At 39.7% G+C, this 20,222-nt stretch overlaps 1 protein-coding gene across 3 annotated transcripts in view; it reads left to right on the plus strand.

Moving 5' to 3' along the window:
• Positions 1 to 655: 655 nt before the first annotated feature.
• Positions 656 to 20,222, plus strand: part of LOC138175996 (optineurin-like) — a 54,228-nt gene continuing 34,661 nt past the window's right edge. For 2 of the 3 annotated variants that reach the window (XM_069106665.1, XM_069106666.1), the window contains exons 1-5: positions 657 to 867; positions 9,688 to 9,864; positions 10,641 to 10,843; positions 14,512 to 14,691; positions 16,744 to 16,817. In XM_069106665.1, the coding sequence (XP_068962766.1) occupies positions 9,699 to 9,864; positions 10,641 to 10,843; positions 14,512 to 14,691; positions 16,744 to 16,817 (623 nt within the window). In that variant the 5' untranslated portion in view covers positions 657 to 867; positions 9,688 to 9,698. Of the gene's footprint in view, positions 868 to 9,687; positions 9,865 to 10,640; positions 10,844 to 14,511; positions 14,692 to 16,743; positions 16,818 to 20,222 lie in introns of all 3 variants that reach the window. The other variant, XM_069106667.1, reaches the window with a different exon arrangement.

Raw genomic sequence — 20,222 nt, forward strand, 5'->3', positions numbered from 1 at the left:
AGAACAACAATACCAGACTACTACGAGCAAAATTCCGTGGAAAGGAGAAAGACTGTTTTAAGCTTCCTGTAGAGAGACGTTACATAGTAGCTATTACTAATGAAGTCAGAAAATCACGGAAGGAGGACCCCAAACAGGAGTCACGTACGTATGTACGTACGTACGTATGTGTATGCGTGCAGATTTGCGTGAACACGGTCACTTTTGTAGACCTCCTTGGGCGGTCTACAAGGGTTTCTAGCTTTTGGGTGCCCTCTGGTTCATGCCCTGCAGGAGCTAGGTCGTTCTGCGGCACGCAGCGACTCCCGCTGGCTCTTCTGGCCAGGCGCAGGGACCCTCGTTCAGGCCTGGGGGGAACGGAGGAATCCCCAGGGATTCAGGAAATCGAGAAGGATTAGGCAGAAGGGGGAGGGAGGAGGGAAATGACGCACAGAGAGGAGGCGTGGCCAGCCAGCGCGGAGCGGTGGAGGGGGCGGGACCTCCAGAATCTCCGCCCTCTTCTCTTACCCCACACTCCTGCGGCGCCTCCGCTCCGCGCAGCTGCCAGGGAGGCCATGGGTGCCAAAGGGCGAAAGTCCAAGAGGAGTGTGGAACACGAGAGGGAAGACGCGAGGGTGGGAAGAGCCGGGGAAATTCCCGGGGCGGGGCGGGGGCGGGCTCCGGCCGGTCAGATGAGCGGCTCGGGGCGGGGCTAGGGGCTTGACAACAAACGCGCTCCGCCGGCTCACCGGGTCTTCCCCATCTCCCTCGCCAGCCGGTCGGCCCGGTGGGCGGTGTTTGTGGTCGGCCCCCACCTCCTGGCCTCCTGGGATGTAGCCGAAGAAGCAGTGACCCGGCCGATCAGCAAGACTGGCAGCGACCGCGCCGGTAAGCTGGGAGAGGGGCAGGGCCACCCGTCCACGCCCGAAAGGAGGACCCGGCAGGGGCTGTCGCCGTCCGGGCGCTGAGGCTGCTGAGGTCTCCGGAGGGGCGAGGGGAGCCAAGGGGTGCCAAGGGGTTGCAGGAAGAGCGCGGGACTTGCTGTCTTTGGTCTAGGGTTCAGAGGCCTCGTCCGCCGCTTCCTACGGCGTGACCTTGGCCTTGTCATTTCTTCTGCCGGGGCTCAGGGTCCTCCAGTGTACCGGGAAGGGTGACTCTAGGTGACAGGTGCGCTCAGATTCCCGTTGATTTCAGGAAATCGGAAGCCCGGGTGGCCGAGGGGTGGGGGCTGTGCAGCGGGGCGGGGCAGGTGCCTGCTCGCCGAGGGAGGCCCCTCCCGGAGCCGGAGACTCGCGGCCCCCGCCCGCCCCCCTCGAGGTTCCCTGAACGCCCGAGCCGGGCCGTGCCTGGCGAGGAGAGGGGCTCCTGCGCCCGCGCTCCGTGGTCGGGGACGGACTGGCCACTCGGTGCCGGGGACCAGTCCCGGCGGGCCAGGCCGTGGAAGGGGACGAGGGCCCTGCCCGAGATCGTACTGGTGGCCGCCGTGGCAGCCCCACAGGGCTGTGCCCACTGACGGGGACGCTTTGGCCAGACCCGAGAAACGATGCTTGCCGTGGAAGCCCCTTCGGGTAAAGACGTGTCCCCGGGAGAGGGATCCCGCTCCTGTGGACAAGGGACCCAGCAATGGGATCTGACTGCTTGGAAAGGGAGAGGGAAAGTAAAACCGCCTGACCTGAGGAGGGGAGTCCAAGGGAACCGTCACCGAGGTTCTGCAGGGTGGATGCAGGGGGAAGGGCATTCATTCCACCCAAAGTTTAAGGAGCCGTCTTCTGGGGTACTCTCTACCGGCTATCTGTAAAGTGGGGTCCATAGAACCTGCCTTACTAAAAATATCATCAGGATCGGAGTAATAAGATTTTGAAATGTAAAGTGCTGCTGATTTTTGGCGAATAAAAGGCCACCTTTCAGAGCCAGAGACCCCGGGGTTGAGAGTGAGGAGAAAATCTAAAATTTGAAAGCTGTGCCTATCTGCAAGTCACTGTCCAGTTTGGATTGTACTAGAAAGTTCTTACTGGGATGGTCAAGACCAGATTACTGTCCTGAGCCTGAATAAACAAATGAACTTTGAAAAAAATGTGCAGCTCAGAAAACAATAATGGTATTCATTTCTCTTGTGAAGAGGCTTTGGTGTTTCTCTGCTACCACTTTTGGTAAAAGCAAAATAAAAGAATTTCCTTTCCAGGCCATAAGTTTAAAAAAATTTATCATCAACTAAATGAACCCAATGAAATACAAAAATGAACAACTCAGGCATTTATTAATGTGCTAGGCACTGTGTTATGTGCTGGGAATACCAAGGACAAAAATTGAAAGGAGAGCTTATTTCTATCCAAGGAGACAACCTGCACATGCATATATTTTCTCTGTGTGTGTGTGTGTGGGGGGGGGCATATTTTTGCCAGACGTAAAAAGTAAAAGGGCTCCTCTGGAACCCTTTGAGAATAAAGGAATACCTCATGTCACTTACAGACTATCTGTCTATCTTCCTATTAATTTATTTTTCCATCTCTATCTCTCTGAGTGTATATAGATTATATACATACATGTATGTATACACGTAAACACACAAGATATCCCAAAAGTCTTAGTAGCTTAAGCTTTAATAGTTTAGAACCTGCACTAAGCTTTTGGAACGCCTAATAATGTGATATATTTTGCATATATTATGCAAGTTAAATATAAATTAATGGGAGGCAGGGGGAGGAGGAAAGATAGCAGTGAAACTAATGCCTGCCATAGAACTTTAGTGAAACGATGGAAAGGCCTTGTGTAGGAGGCAGCACATGGTAAGATGGAAAAACAGTTTATTTTGGAGTCAGAGAACCCTAGTTGGAATCCTGGTTGTTATTTACAGTCACCCATGTGATCTTGGGCAAGCCTCTTAACCTCTTTAGACCTCAGTTTCCAAATCTATAAAAGGATAGAATTAAATTAAATAATCTCTAAATTCTCTTCTAGCTCTAAATCTGTGATCACTAGAGATGGCACCTAAGCTGAGATTTGAAAGAAATTATTCTGAGGCAAAGGAGAGGAATTAGTACATTCCAGGGATGGAGGTCAACCTGTACAGAAGTCTTAAAATGGGAAATGGAAAATCCTGGCTGAGGAAGAGCAAGAAAGGCAGTTTAGCAGGACCACAGAGTTTGTAAAAGGAAGTAATATATACATATATATAAATGTGTGTGTGCATATATATACATACATATATATGCCTGGAAAGGTAGGTTGAGTCTAGAGAAAGTTATAGTTGGTTCTAGAGGTAATACAGAGTCATCAAAGTTTCCTGAGCAAATAACATTTTTCTTTCTGAGCAGAGGAGGGACATAGTGTTCTATGCTGGGTCTGACTCCAGCCAGTCCCCTGATAGTTTTAAGTTCAGTAGTGGAACAAAATGAACACTTGCAGGGTCATTCAGCAATTAACACAAGACTTACTGAGCACTACTCTCTTGTCTAAGTTGCCCATTGTGGTTAGCCAAGCATTAGAGAGCTCTTAAGAGCTTTTTCCTGGCTGCTTTGTACTCAAATGATGTTGTCTTGACCCAACCAGGCATCCAGGATGGTCCCGGTATCTTTTAAGGAAAAGTGAAATTACATGGAGGCAGGGATTAGTGTGAAAGTTGAAAAGTGGAATGGAAAAAGGAGAAATTTGAGGCAGAGAGGAAAATGAGGAGGCTGTTTCAGTTGTCCAGCCAGGATGTGATAAAGACTGAAGTAGAGTATGGGCCACCTGAGTAGAAAGAAGGAGATGGATGTGAGAGATGTGATGATAGAATAGACAAGACTTGGCCACTGATTTATTGGGTATGTTCAAGACATTCTCTTAGATTCTGTGGACAAAAAGAAGAACAAAGCACTTTGATTTTGCCCTCAGGGAGCTCGCTTTTTAATGGGAATAGCATCTCTTCAGATAGCTTATTACCAAGTAATTTCCCTACCACCCAAAAAAACCCTTCTGACTTGTGGCCTTAAGCACCCGATAGGTTCTTTAAAAATGAATAAAGTAATATTATGAATTTCTTCTTACATCCCGGTGGAAATAAGAATACATATATTTGACTTTTTTTAAAAAATCTGTGAATGTTTACCATGTAGTAGCCAGAAGAAAAACTGATAATGATAGTCTTGATTTCTCTTTAATAATAGCCCCTTAATTGGCATCCCTGGCTCCAGCTTGCCCCATTCCAACCCATCTTCTACCCAAGTGGTATTCCTAAAACCTAGGTGTGACTGGGTAGCTGCTTGGCTCAGAGATCTCCAGAGGTTCCTTACTGGCTCTAGAATGAAATACAAACTTTTGTTATTTCCCAATCAGGATCTAACCTGCTTTTCCACACTTGTTCCATATTACTTTGGGAGAACTGCATCCCAGTCAAACTGAGCTGTTTGCTTTTACACATGATATTCTATCTCCTACCTCCACAACTTTGTTCCTTTATGCCCAGCATACCCTATCTCACCTCACTCTCTTAGAATCTCTGGCTTCCTTCAATTCTCAGCTCCAGGGCCATCTTTTGAATCAGGCCTGTGACCCCTTAGGTAGTACTTCTCCCATAAATTTGTTTTTACTGAGTATACATTTTTGCTTTTTTGGGGGGGAAGGGGGAAAAGCAGGGCAATTGCAGTTAAGTGACTTGCCCAAGGTCACACAGCTAGTAAGTGTTAAGTGTCTGAGGTCAATTTGAACTCAGGTCCTTCGGACTCCAGGGCTGGTGCTGTATGCACTGCGACACCTAGCTGCCCCTGAGTATACATTTTTTATTCACTTATGTGTATCTTTCCCTTCTCCCCAACAGGATGTAGACCCCTTGATCAGGACTGTTTCATTATTGTGTTTGTATACTCTGGCACAGTGCCTGCCATATAGTAGCAGATGCTTAATAAATTCTTTTAAGAACCTCAAAGTAACTGACAAAATGCTAATTAAGCTTCTGCATGGGTTACCAAAGAGATAATGTGGCACTGGCTAGAAAATTTGCCCCAGAGCCTGGAAGATATTAGTTAAAGTCTTCCTTATGTCAATTAACCTCTCAGTAACCCTGAACCAGTGTCAAACTCATAGCCTACAAAACTCCCAATTAAAATGTAATGGGGAGGGGCAGGTAGGGCCCTGAAGTCAGGAGGACCTGAGTTCAAATATGGCCTCTGACCTGACACTTGACACTTTACTAGCTGTGTGACCCTGGGCAGATTGCTTAACCCCAAGTGCCTGACAAAAAAAAAAAATAATAATAAAATAAATAAATAAATAAAAATAGATAAAATGTAATTGGGAGATGTTATATATAATACACACACACACACACATATAGTAGAACATAGAGAATGCTCATTTGTGGTTTTCTAGGTCAATATGTGACCTCAAGGAGCTTATTTCCAGTAGAGTTTGATACCACTGATCTAAACAGTTTTCTAAGACTAAGTGACAGAAAGGGAGCTGACTGACATTGGTAGAGGAGATTTTTCATCCAAGGAGTTCCTAGTCTAGGCCCTGTCCCTATCCTGATGCTTTAATACATTGGTTAGCCATTTGTTATATGCACCTACCATAGGAAAAATAAGAGACCAGATCAAAATGGATTAGAGGACTGATCTTAAAGTCAGGAAGACCTAGATTTAAGTCCAGCCTCGGACAGGTTTGCTGTATGACCATAGGCAAGTCACTTAAACTTTGAGGCAGCTCTCTAAAACTGTTAAATTACAGACAAGGATTTGCATGAGCAGAAGGAGTTTCTACATATTAGAGTTCTCTACTGAGATGAATTCACAGATTTATACCTAAATAAAAATAAATGGTCCCTCTCCTAAATGAAGATGACTACTTGACCTCCTGACTTGCCTTGAGCTGTTTTTCTGAGAGTGCAAATGGAGTCAGTTAAATTTAACAAACATTTAAATATCTACTGTGTTCTTTAACATTGTCCCCTCTATGACCAAGGTCCTGCAATTTGTAATATGATGACTAGGCCTAAAGATGCTTTTTGATTATGGATTTAGCATCTAAAAAGGTTTTTTATTATAATCACTTAGTTTAAACGTAATATCTATGTTTTATTGTGTTTTTATTTTGTTAAATATTTCCCAATTATATTTTAATCTGGTTCCATGGGCTCTAAGGGGGTATTGTGGCCCCATGCAGCTTCAGGTGTTTGACACTTACGTTTTAGAGGAGGAAAATAGGAATAGAATGTAGAAGTCATAGAAAATGAGATTTCATCTCAGTATGAAGATCTTGTTGACGGGTAGAATTGTCCAGCAGTGGAGCCACAGTATCTGCTTCAAGAGGCAGTGAGCTCATCATCACCAGAGGTATTTAAGCACAACCTAGATGACAATTTCTCAGGATACTATAGAAGGTAGTTTTGGGTTAAGTAGGAATTTTAACTCTGAACTTTAAAAACTTTAAATGTTTTGTTTGAATACCTCTAGAAGTTTTTCCCACTGGGTAGCTCTAATTGACTTCATGTTGGTAAAATCTTACAAAATTGTGTACTTGAATAAATTAATCTTTAAATGCAATTATGCTGAAGACTGTTAAGTTAAAGTTGAATTAGTAACAAATTAGGCCACTGTCCTATTGTAGTGGAAAAAGTGTTATGTGAACTTGAAGGCAAGAAACCGAAGTTCATTTATGGGCATTGACACCTCTCTGACCTCTGGGAAGTCACTTCTCTCTGTGCCTCAGTTTCCTCATCCATGAAATGGGAATAATATTTTACTACCTACCTCAAAGAGTTGTAGGGAAAATAACTTTATAAACCTTAAAACATTATATAAATATGAACTGTTGCTATTAGAGCTATAGATGAATTGGTACTCTTGGTATTCTTGTCTGTAAACTTTTAAAATGTAAGGATTTAGTCTTATCATCCATTGCCCTAATGAAAGCAGTCCTTGAGACATTTGCCAAGTATTCAAATTTTAAGTTCTCTATTAGCTAGTATTCTACTAACCGACACTACCATATTGCTAGAAATTGGTAGTGGGTACTTGTTATGATGAACTTGAAATATTGCAAAAACCTGAAAGACCTTGTTTTATCAGTATAATGGTACTAAGTATTCAGATTCTTTGAAAATTAGTTTGTAAATGACTATCCCTTCCTTGTCTTTAAGATGAGGGAACTGGTCTAAATCTGGGGTTTTTAACCTGGGGTGCATGAACTTGTTTAAATATGTTAATAGATGTATTCTTTTAAGTGGTTTTCTTTGTAATCCTCTGTATTTTAGTTTATTCGTTTTAAAAACATTCTTCTGAGAAGGATCCATAAGCTCCATCAGAGGCCCAAGGGCCCAGGTCACAAAAAAGGTTTGAGGTGCTGGACTAGGTGGTGATTTTTAAGATCCTTTTCAGCTCTAAATCCTGCTAACTATGAATTAACATTCCACTAACCAAAATATTTGATTATGTAAAACCCTTGAGTTCCATTAAGAAGATTACTGTGTTCCTATTAGAGAAATAAAGCAAAGGGCCAGGGAACTGTAGTGGATCACAGTAGATAGGACACACTCAAGTTCAGCACCTGTCTCCTCGACAGCTGTGTAATCCCAGGAAAGTCCCTTTTTAACCTCTGTGATCTGTTTCCTCATTGGTAACATGATAATAATACTTGCCTCCAAAGGTTTTTCTAAGTATCTAGTGAGGTAATATATGTGAAATATTTTGCAAATATTAAAGCACTATAAATATTACTTCTCTTAGGAATGCCTGTCATAGAACTTTAATGCTAAAATGAACATCTCGTCTAGTCCAACCCCTTTATTTTACAGATGAGGCATCTGAGGCCCCAGATTACTTTACATGATCATAGGAAATTAGCCAGTGGTAGAGCTAAGACCCAAAATTGGTTCCCCAGTTTTCTAACTCACCAGCCAGTGTACTTTTCATAAAGCCATGTTGTGTCCCTAAATATAACTACTATGTCTTATTTTGGCTAAACTTGAGCAACCTAGAATAAAGCACAGACTTGTAAAAAGAATTTAAGCACTAACCTAGTTGTACCTAGAAAGACTATGTACAGATAGGAAGATTGAGCAAAATCAGGAGTGATGGGAAGGTTTTTTTCCTCATTTTTTCTGGGATAGTAGGGATTGGAAGCTCTTGAAGGGAGGGGAGGATTGATTTTCCACAAGCAGAGTTTTAGTCAGTAAGCCAGTCTCCAAGGAAGAAGAATCTTAGAAAACACTGCCTCTCTACTGCTTTCTTCAGACTTGGAATTAGACTTCCATTTGTTTTCACCCTGTCATCCCAGAACCTTTCCTACTCTTTTGCTTTCAAAGTTGTTTGCTTGGCTTTCATGAATGTTAAAACCTTCTCCAGAGCCACTGTTCCTGAATATCTTGAACTCTTCAGCCTTTTGACACTGAAAGGGGTAGGACATGGAAGTAATTAGGATGCAGCTAAAGAAGTAGATGAGTGACATCTTTGAAAGGGGGTGGGTGGCATGGGGCTCCGGAGTACTAAGTTCAAAGTATAGTTAATTGTCCACAATAATCCAGGAGATTTAAGCATCCACATATTACCAAATTTTAAATTTGTAATTATTTTCCACTTAGCTGTTTGCCTGCTTTATCAATAGTTGCTCACCCTTGTTCCCCAAAATAAACTAAAATAATCTGTTTGTTTGGTTGTTTTTTTTTTTTTTTTTTTTAAAGAGGGAGAAACCTGGAGACTGAGCAAATGGTTTATAGAAAGGCAAGGAATGTTTCCTGGAGGAAGTTGCATCTGAGTTGGGTCTCAGTAGAAGAAAACTTTAATGAAAAGATATGTTTATTATTTCTAGTCTAAGATGCAGAAACGAGTTATAGATAGTTTATATTATTTGCTCCACAATTTACTATTAAGACTTGTGGATATCCTACAAGAGAATCTAATTTGAAAACAATTGTTTGGGTTTTTTTTTTTTAATCCAGAGAATAGGAGAGGCTGGTAAATAAAGCTGGGTAAAACTCCAATACATTCATTCAGCCACTTTGATAAGTCTACAGAATATCTAAACAATACATGTATAAAACTTTCAAGTTAGTGAAATTCCATTGAGACTTCTGTGTTTTGTCGTTGAGAAAGTTTTTCAACTTTTAAATCTGTTTTTCTCCCTATTTTGTAACTTGTTGAAGGCTTAGGCATGCAATGTTATCTTAACAGAAGGAAAACATAATTTCAACCAAACAAGCTAAAATATCACAAGAAGGTGTAAGATGGGAGCATATAAATTTATGGATCTGGATGGTAAAATTTGGTTTGGTGATGTTTGCTAAGACCCAGATATGAGCATTTAAAATTGTATGATGTTGGAAACTACTGATACTGATTCAGTATTTGTGGTTTCTCATATTTGAAAATATTTCATATTTCTCATATTTGCTACTACCTCTTGTTTCCTAAAGCTGTTTCTACACTCGTAGTTCCTGTTTCTTTTCCTGCCCTACTTTGCCCCAATGTACAAAGTACGGAACTTCATTTAACTTGTTAAAAGGAAGATTAACAAACTTTTAAAGACCATTAGCATGTAAACATGGCTTTCTCTCTGATCTCAGAAGTGAAAATGCCTTGAAAAAAGGAGAGTTTTGGAAGAAAAAAATAACTACACTCTAAAGCATTTTATGTTAGGAAATAAATATTGAGATTTTTCTGTATTTGCAGGGAGTTTTAGAATTTAGCCCTTGAATATGGGAAGAACCTGGATTTTTGTAATGTGATTGTCTTATAGGAGCTGCTACAATGTCCCGACAACCAGTGAGTGACACAACTGAAAATGGGGATTGTCCCAAGGGAAGCACAGGAAATGGACCTCAGAATTTGGCTCATCCAGACCTGGATACATTCACTCCAGAGGAGATGCTGAAACAGATGAAGGAGCTCCTGATTGAGAACCACCAATTAAAAGGTGAAAGATAATTGGCCTCTAAATTTATCTTTATTTCTCATGTTTCCCTGTGCCTTTGTGAACTATAATCTCACTGTAAGGACCTAGGAGTTGGATTTTCTTATAGTCCACTTTCTCTCTGTTTTCCTGGGGAGAAATGTCTGTAGAATTTGACTTTTGATGAGGCTGGACCTCTCTCTGTCATTTAGCATTTGCACATAGGTTGGAATTAAGAGTGTTCATCTGTAGCACATTTAAAAAAAATTTTTTTTAAGCAATTGGGGTTAAGTAACTTGCTCAAGGTTATACGGCCAGGTGTTTCTGGGTGGGTGCTAAATGTCTGAGCCCAGATTCTATCCCCAGGTCATCCCGACACTGGGGCCGGTGCTCTTACTCGCTGTGCTACCTGGCCGCCCCATTTAAAAAAATTTTTAAAGCAAAAGACATTCTAAATAAATGCCATTTTTTTTTTTAAGAAAAAAAGGTCTGTATTATCTCTATTCAAAAAAGGTTCAGGGATCCAGTCTAGGACCCCTGAACCATTTCTTAATCTGCTATAGAATATCTCATATTCATAGTGGGGCTCTATCATTTAGTGTTCCTGAAGCTCTGAAGACTGAAATAGGTCTGTTCCACCCTTTTTTTTAACCAGGTCATTAAGCCTTTTTCTTGCTGTCCCTTGAGTCTAAATTGAGCTTTTATATCCAAGTAACAGAGTTATCTATGGAGAAATTTAATTGGGTGACTTTATCCTTCAAATTACTATATTGGTCAACTGATACCCTCATTGTATACAGAGGCTATGAAGCTAAATAACCAAACTATGAAGGGACGTTTTGAAGAGCTTTCAGCCTGGACAGAAAAACAGAAGGAAGAGCGTCAGTGTTTTGAGTTGAAGTTCAAAGAAGTCAAGGAGAACTTGTTATCTTTGAGTAATGAAAATGAAAATCTGAGAGCAGAAATTGAAAACCTTAAAGGAAAACAGGAAAGGCCTTTTGAGGTAAGCAAAATATATTCATATTTTAAAAAAAAATTCACTGTAACAAAATCTAATCTGTGCTGTCATGGACTAAAATCTTTGATCATTCTGGTTGTGCTGGAGTTAACTTTTGTATTGTTTATGCAGAAGTTTTCCTGAGGAAATTTATACATAAACAAGATAATGGGGAGCATATTTAAATTCTTTTAGGGAATGTTGCTTGTACTGTTTACAAGTGACAAGCCAGGCCTCCAGGCCCCTGGTCCTTGTAGCCTCCCCAAGAGACTGGTTCATGGCTTGAGGTCTGGAGTTCTGAGCTGTAGTAAGGCCAAAGCAGATCACAAAGGGCATCCTCACCGAGGTTAGCTTGTCTGTGGAAGGGTAAAGCAGCCCAGGTCAGAAAAGGAACGGGTCAGAGCTTCCTGCAAATCAACCATTAGGGTCAGGCTTATGGATGACCATTATATATCCAGAGTAGAATATAGCTAGGGAAGATCCAGTCTTTCAAAAATGAACAAACCAAAAAAACCCCACATTTTCTATTCCATCTACAATGTTTAGGACTCCCTCTCCTTGGCAATAGAAGCATGTCTTTGAAAGTCACATGACAGCATTTTTAAAGATTAGGTTTTTTTGTTTATTCATATTGTCCTATCTACATAGTCTGAAACTTGAGGGTTGTTTTCTTAAGTTTTAAAAAATGGTTTGAAAGCTTTTTTAAAATGTCATTTAATATCCTTTAATTAATCTTAATAAGCTAACCTTACTAAAGCACAAATAGCCCAAAGAATCTGAAGAAAACAATTTCTTCCCCAAGCTTGTAGCCATGTATACATTAAGTATTAGACACAGCATGTCCTCAGGACAAGGCAGCACCTCACTTATGACACAATTAAGTTGGAGATGAAAATGGATTTCTCTCCTGAAGTCCTTGCCCTTATTTCAAAGAACCACAAATGCGATTTTATTGACCTAAGTGTATGATCCTGTGATTATTCTCCTTTCTGAGGTTATCCCCAAAATCTAGATTAGGAATTCTTAATCAGAAGTGTATAAACATTAAAAAGAAAATGAATAACTATATTTCAATATAACTGGTTTCCTTGGTAATTAATCCTATATTTTCTATTATGCATTTTAAAACATTATTCTGAGGAATCCATAGAATTCACCATGCTGCCAAAGGAATACATGACACAAAACATAGAATTTTTCTCCCAATAAAGATTAAAGCATTAGGTTGGGGTAAAGCACCAGTTAAGGGGGTCAAGGGAGTTCATGCTTATAATTTTGCTTTTACCATGAATTTGATAAACTACTAAGTTTTGGACAGATGGGAAAGAAACAGCAAATGAATGAATGAGAGAGAATTAAGGAAAGGGAATGTTGAGAGAGCAGTAGAAGGGATGGAAGCATGAGTGTTATACATGATAACAGTGATCACAGGATCATACAGTTAGTGCCGGAAGGAACCTTAGAAGTCACTGAGGTCTAATGGTACTCATCTCTAGGATGGGGGGGAAGAAGGAAGGAAGAAGAGAAAAGACATTTCCATGATAATTCTGATGTATATTTGAAAGGAATAGCAAGTTGTGCCTAGTAGATTTGCACTTTCATGTACAATCATCTTTTTTATTGTACTATGTTATGAAACTGATTGTTTTATTCCATGAATTAAAGAAAGTAAAATAAACATTTTTTTAAAAATCACTGAGGCCAACACCTCACTTTATAGAGGAGGTAAACAACGAGGTTAGCTGACATGCTCAGAGATCACACAGGCAGTAAAAGGTAGAACTGGCATTTTGTCGAAAAGCTGATGGTTAAATGGCCTGCCCACAGACTAAGAAAAAGCCCATGTGTATAGCATCTCCTAGAAGCAGGCCTGTCAGTGACTCAGCAGAGATCATATTTGCTGCATCTGATAATTCAACCCTTATATTTCAAAAGACATTAACTTGCTACCTTGGAGTTTGTCATTAGTTAAATTTGTGGAAAGTCAAGATGAAATGGTGATTTCACCAGGAAAATATGAGCAATACATAGCATATTGTTTTAGAAGAAGAACATCAAGTTTATCTTTCTCCTCCTTTAGCCTTAAGAGAGCTGACAGTTGGCTTTACTTCACAGTGAGCCAATCACATTGTAGTTTGAGAGAGAAGATTCCACAAACAGTCAGTCTGTTTGGGCAGTTGCCCACAGGTTTCAAGAGAGTCCCTGAATTGAGGGACATTGAGATCAGAAGCTAGAGCCTGGATGGCTTCTTCTAAAATGGGAAGCTGATGGAAATAAGCTGCAAGGAGGACTCAGTAGTGAGGTGGTAGATTCCTCGGGGGAATAACTGCTAGTATCATCTTTGTTTCTACTTTGTCATCTTTTTCTTCCTCCAAACCTTGCTTTCCAGCTCCATCTTCCCCATGCTTTGGCCTAAATTTCCCTTTCATAAAGTAACTCCCTTAAAGTATTAATTACTTAGGCCATGCTCTCCATTTGTCTGTTCTTTGCTTCCATCTTTTTTCCTCAATTCAAGTTTTTAGGCCCTTAGTAGCTTGAGGTTTTAATTGCTCCATGAAGCTTCATTGAATAACATTAAAATTATCAGAAGGCATTTACATCCCTAATTGTATATTCCCCACCCAATATTAGGCAGTATACAAAAGGGGTTATATAGAATTATTTCTCCCTTGTATATAGCCTTTTAAGGTTTACAGAGGATTTGCCTTTAATAACTTAAATTCCAAGATGAAAACACATTTATAAGACATAAATATAGAAAAGAAATGTTAAACCAATACATGATAGGTCAGACAACTACAGAGTTTTGAAACAGCCAACATGTGTATATCCTTAGACATTCCTCGGTGCAGGATCTTGGCCTGCAAAGGTCTGCTTTGGCTAACTTTAGATATCTTTTTTTATTGACTGTCAAATAATCTTGCATTTTACCTAAACAGGAATATCAATAATTGATTTTGAGGCTAGGGAGAGAACTGATATAGTAAACTATGGCTCTTTCTGATTGAATGGCCTTCGCAATGTGATAAGTTAGTGCCTGGAGGATGACAGCTTCTGTCTTTATTTTCTGGAACTAGATTTATTAGATTATGAATTTTTTTAATATCATTTTTCATCTTTGTATCACCAGTGATACAATGCCTTGCACATAGTAGACACTTAATAGACATTTGGTTTGGAATTAAAATTTGAATTGGAATGTTCTAGAGTTCCAATTTCCAGCACATCTTCTATCCAGTTGATTTCCAGGGTCATAGATTTAAAGCTCACAGGGACCTTAGGGCTCATTAAGCCCAATATACTTACTTTATAAATTAAAAAAAACTGAGGCCCAGAGCAGTTAAATGGATTGCCCATGGTTACAAAGGTAGTAAGTGGCAGAGCCAGGATCTGAACCTAGCTTCCCCTGACTAGAATACAGCATTCTTTTTTGCCACTTTAGACTGTCAGTCTTTTCTTTCAGAGTATAAAATGGTTTCCATCTCCCTGTATTTGAAAACAATATTTATATGACTATCATGTGGTACTTTTTAAATTGCCAAATGAAAATCAAGATTTCTAGTTGGGGAAAGAGATGGTCTGGAAATTGAGTTTAATGCTTGGAATGCATCAAATTTGGTGGTCTGTTTTTTATTCTATTTGCTAATCTGCTTAGCATAATTTGTCATTTTCAGGACATCACTGGTGACTCCAGGATTCCCAGGACCATGACAGACCAAGAAATGGAGCAATTAAAGACGCAAGTTACTCGTCTTCAAGCTGAGAAGGCGGACTTACTTGGCATTGTATCAGAATTACAGCTCAAGCTGAACACAGGCTCCTCTGAAGACTCATTTGTTGAAATTAGAATGGCTGTAAGTTACCAGTTAAAGACAAAGGAACTGTCTTTTGTCACTTTTTCTTTCTGATGCAGGAAAGATAAATGATGCCCCTTTTTTTTAAGTACAGCCTACTTGATGTGGGGAATTCATTCCCCTTTTTAAAAACTACTCTAAAATATTTGAAATGAGATTTTGCTTACTTTTCAAAACAAGAAGAGTTGGTCTGTTTTTAAATAATGAGCAAAGAAACATTCTATAATTTAAAAAGAATGCCTTACATTAAGAACTATTCTGATTTGGTTATTAGTCTGGGCCCCCAGAATGGCATCAGATATTTAATAGATGATCTTTATCTAGTTCTCTCAAACTAGGATTTACATAGTACCACAAAATTGAATATAATAACAGATACTGCATGTCTGACACATACTTTTTCCTCAAAATTTTTTTGGGGAACATGTATCACTATAGTATCTAAATAATCAGCAAACATGTTAGGCAGCAAAAAACGAAGATAAACTCTGAGGGAGCCTCTGCTCTGTTATGGTGAGATGAGATTGGATGGTGGGTCTAAAAGATCCCCAGGAAGAAAGATTAGTTATCATCTTTCCTGTCTTTTTTAAGACAGTGTTAATATCTTTTAAAGGAGAAAAGATAAAATATTTGTCAGGATAAAAGAACTAAAGTATGTGGGTATATGTGTAAAGGAAGAAAGAGGGGCAGCTAGGTGGTGCAGTGAATAGAGTATTGGCCCTGGAGTAAGGAGGACCTGAATTCCAATCTGGCCTCAGACACTTAATACTTTCTAGCCATGTGACCATGGGCAAGTCACTTAACGCCAATTGCCCTGCCTTCCGCCCTGCAAAAAAGAAAAAGAAAGAAAGAAAAACAACCTGTGTTCCAAAGAACCAGTAATTTTGGTGGCAACCAAAAATGCTGGTATAGTACCTGGAATTGGTGCTTAAAAAATACTTGTTGATTTTTTTTTATGATCAGATTTAAGAGTCTCTAAGGTATGACTTTAGTAAACTAAGCAGACAGCAAATAAAGTACAGTAAGTACTATTTGAAAATAGCTTCTGTAATCAATACATCTAAACCACCCTAATTCAGATGATTTGTAGCCATAAAATTAAAGAGATTTTCTAACTCTCCACTTGAAAATAAAGTTAAACTTTGTGGCCATAGCCTTTCTCTAAGTTACTGAAGGTTACTAAAAGCTAATGGGTTTTTCTGAAGAGCTTTGTTTGCTGCAAATAAATTGATAAATTCAGAAAAACCTCCTGCTATATTTGAAGTTCTCAAATGAAATTCCTTCTTTTGAAGCTCTTAACTAGTAAGACACTCTTCTTCACAGGTGAATAATAATTGTATTGGCTCTCAAAGCTAGGATAAAAACATTTTTCTTGCTTCAGTGAATTGGAAATATTGCTTAATAATCTGAAAAACCCCATACAATAAAAATAATTTATAACATTTTAATATTTTTGAAAGATTTTTTCCTTTGTACATATTGCAATGTAAATGTATTTTGATGTCAGTGTTGCGTCTTAGTCTTCCCTGTGCCCTAAAGATCATGCAGCCTATAATATGTATCTAACAAGAACCATTTTGGAAAAGACATCCTACTCTGTTAACTTTATAGGGTGAAAAGTCTGTCTCCTCCACTTTGGTTATAGTAACTTCCATCTATCTCTTTTCCTAAAATGTGAAAGACTGGAGGGAGTTGTGAGGAGATAGAACTAGCATGTGTGCCTTATTTGCTTGAGGGGAAAGAGGGACTACTAGAGAAGGAGGTAAGAGTTTTGCTTTCACAGGGCCAAATTTACACCTTTACCTACTGAGTGACTATGCAAAAAGGACCTTAATTCATTGTAATATTGAATAAAAAGGGGAAAATTAGCTTCTATTCCCTTTGAATGAATTAAACATTTTAAATACTAATAATTTTTCTTGGTTCCTTGAATTGAGTGTCTTTAAAATTCTTTATCTATTCAGTTTCCCTCACTTGATTGTAATGATAAAGCATTTATCTTTGGTATCTGTTCATTGTTAAAACTGCTCTTTTTTTTTTTTAATTTCACAGGAAGGAGATGAAGCTGGAGCTCTAAAAGAAATCAAGAATGGTCCTGGATTGATAACTCCTGATCCCATTGACAAGTAGGTAGAATAATGACTAGCTACTTTAAAATATATCAAACAAGCATTATAGTGAGAAACCTTTTAATTATTTTGACTTCATCCCCTGGTGGGCAGAAGTATAACTTTTCATGTATTTATACTACTCATACTTGGAGAATATTGTGTTTAAATGTGATTTATTATAACAGTAAAAATAAAGGAAAAAATATAACAGTATTTAGAGTTGCCTTAAAGACCAGCTAATGTATGTTAAAGAGAGAGGACCAGGTATTTTATGTTCCCCAGACAAGAGGAAAAAGGATAAAAAGGTGAAACAACTCACTTTTAATCAATAAGTCTTTGGTAGAAATTGGAGTAGAATCCATGTCTCCTGATATCTACACCAGTGAATGCTCCGTTATCTGAAAAGGGTGCATCTTTATACATTTGCCTCTTCCCATCTTTCATTAATCCTACTCATACAGTAGGATGACTAAGGACTTTATAATCTTGCATTTGAATGAGTTGTATTACTTTTAATGTGTATTGGATGAGGAGGGTGGCCTGTATAACCTGAGAAGTATCTTGGTTAGTGGAAGGAATGATGGACCTGGAGGTGGGAAACCTTGAGTCTGAATCCTGCTTATAACATTTAACAGCTGTATGACCATGGGGGAAGTCACTTTACCTGTTTCCTTGTCTGTACAATAGAGGTAATGGTATTTAGCTTATCCTGACAGAAGTATTTTTAAGACGTTGAAGTACCACATAAACATGAGTATATAATCTGTCCCAACTAAAGATTAGATGGGTGATGTGGGCACATGTTGGGCAGCTAGGAGGTCCAATAGAGTGCTGGGCCTGGAGTCAGGAAGACTCATCTTTTTGAGTTTACATCTGACCTGACATTTATGAGCTGTGTAACTTTGGGTAAGTCACTTAACCCTGTTTGCCTCAGTTTCCTCATCTGTAAAATGAGCTGGAGAAAGAAATGGCAAACCACTCTAGTATCCTTGCCAAGAAAACCCCAAATGGGGTCATGAAGAGTCAGACATGACTAAAAATGACTGAAGTAGGGACACAGAAATATGATAAATCCAGACTTGGGGTAGGGAGGGGGGCTTAGTTAAAAGAGAAAATATAGAATGGACTTGCAGGGGTGGAGCCAAGATGGCGGAGTAGAAGCACAAACTGCATGGGCTCCCACTCCAATCACTTCCAATACATGTAAAAAATCATGTAAAAAATGACTCTAAACAACTTTAGAGCTACAGAACCCACAAAGTGACAGAGAAACAAATCTCCTGCTGAAGGAAGCCTGGAAAGCAGACAGGAAGGGTCTATCACACCAAGCTGGGAGCTGAGTGCAGTCCAGCATGGGCCACATGGTTCCAGCCACAGGGCAGCCCAAACCAGTGACTGCCAGAGCAAACTTCAGGAGAGTGAATCATCAGTAGCTGTGGTAGGTTCCAGACTTCTCAACACAAACACCAAAGACAAAGTAAAAGGTCAGTGCGGAACTCTGTTGGAACGGGGGGAACTGAAGAGCACAGTCTGGCCCCTGCCCCCAGGGCAAGAAGCAGTAGAGGCTCTGCAGCTCCAGCTGCTGTAGCCTGGCTATCTCAGGAGCTCCTGGCCTGCAGATCATAGGGGGACCAAGCAACCATTCAGAGAGTAATAGCTCTTGCTTTAACCTGCTTGAATCTGGATCATGGTCTTGGGTGGTGGTCCTGGGGTGTGTGACCAGTGAGCCAGAGCGTGTGGGGGCTGTAGAGAGGGCGCCCAACTAATAGCTCCAGCAGCTTCAAAAACCCCAGCAATTTGGGACAGAGCTCTCTCCATTCTGGAAGCAGAGTTCTACCATGGCAAAGAGCTCAAAAGACAAGTAATTGTCTGTCAGTCTGAGGAAGCACAAACAGACCGTAGAATCCTCTTTTGGGTACAAAAAGGATCAAGGCATGGAGCATGAGGAAGACAGCTAAGTCAAGACTCCTGCATCAAGAGTCTCCAAGAAAAATACGAACTGGTTACAGCCCATGGAGGAGCTCAAGAAGGACTCTGAAAAGCAAGTAAGAGAAGTGGAGGAAAAATTGGGCAGAAATAAGAATGATGCAAGTCAACAGCCTGCTAAAAGAGATCCAAAAATACACTGGAAAAAGTAACACCTTAAAAAATAGACTAACCCAAATGGCAAAAGAGGCCCAAAAAACCAATGAGAAGAAGAATGCCTTAAAAACCCAAATTTGCCAGATGGAAAAGGAATGTCAAAAACTCACTGAAGAGAATAACTCCTTCAAAATTAGATTGGAACAACTGGAAGCTAATGACTTTATAAGAAATCAAGATACCATAAAACAGATCCAAACAAATGAAAAAATACAAGACAATGTGAAATATCTCATTGGAAAAACCCCTGACCTGGAAAATAGATCCAGGAGAGATAATTTAAAAATTATTGGACTACCTGAAAGTCATGATCAAAAAAAGAGCCTAGACAGCATCTTTCAAGAAATTATCAAGGAAAATTTCCCTCTTATTCTAGAACCAGAGGGCAAAATAGAAATTGAAAGAATTCACCAATCACCTCTTGAAAAAGATCCCCAAAAGAAAACTCCTAGGAATATTATAGTCAAATTCCAGAGTTCCCAGGTCAAGGAGAAAATACTGCAAGCAGTCAGGAAGAAACAATTTGAGTATTGGTGGAAACACACTCAGGATAATCCAAGACCTAGCAGCTTCTACATTAATAGATTGAAGGGCTTAGAATATGATATTCCAGAGGTCAAAGGAGTTAGGACTAAAACCAAGAATCACCTACCCAGCAAAACTGAGTATAATGTTTCAGGGGAAAATATGGTGATTCAGTGAAATAGAGGATTTTCAAGCATTCTTGATGAAAACAGAGCTGAACAGAAAATTTGACTTTCAAATACGAGAAGCATGAGAAGGTAAACAGGATAAAGAAATCATAAGGTACTTATTAAAGTTGAACTATTTACATTCCTACATGGAAAAAAACGATAATTGTAACTCATGAGGCTTTTCTTAGTATGAGGATAGTTGAAGGGTATATATATGTATACCTATATATATATATATGTATGTATAGGAGGGTGTATGTGTATGTAAATATGTGAGTGTGGGCATATGTATGTTCATGTATACATAGAGGGCACAGGATGAGTTGAATATGAAGGGATGATATCTAAAAAATAAAATTAAGAGGTGAGAAAGGAATTTATTGGGAGAAGGAGAAAGGGAGAAATAGATTAAGGTAAATTATCTCATATAAAAGAGGCAAGAGAAAACTGTTACAATGGAGGGGGACAACCTGATTCTCATTGAATTTGGCTTAATGAGGGAATAACATACACACTCAATTGGGTATCTTACCCTACAGGAAAATAGGGGGTAGGGGACATAAGAGGGAGGATGATAGAAGAG

Source organism: Petaurus breviceps, unplaced genomic scaffold (genome assembly GCF_028583685.1).
Source record: "Petaurus breviceps papuanus isolate PSGF00001 unplaced genomic scaffold, PetGlider_PUasm1.0 80, whole genome shotgun sequence".
Lineage (NCBI taxonomy): Eukaryota > Metazoa > Chordata > Mammalia > Diprotodontia > Petauridae > Petaurus > Petaurus breviceps.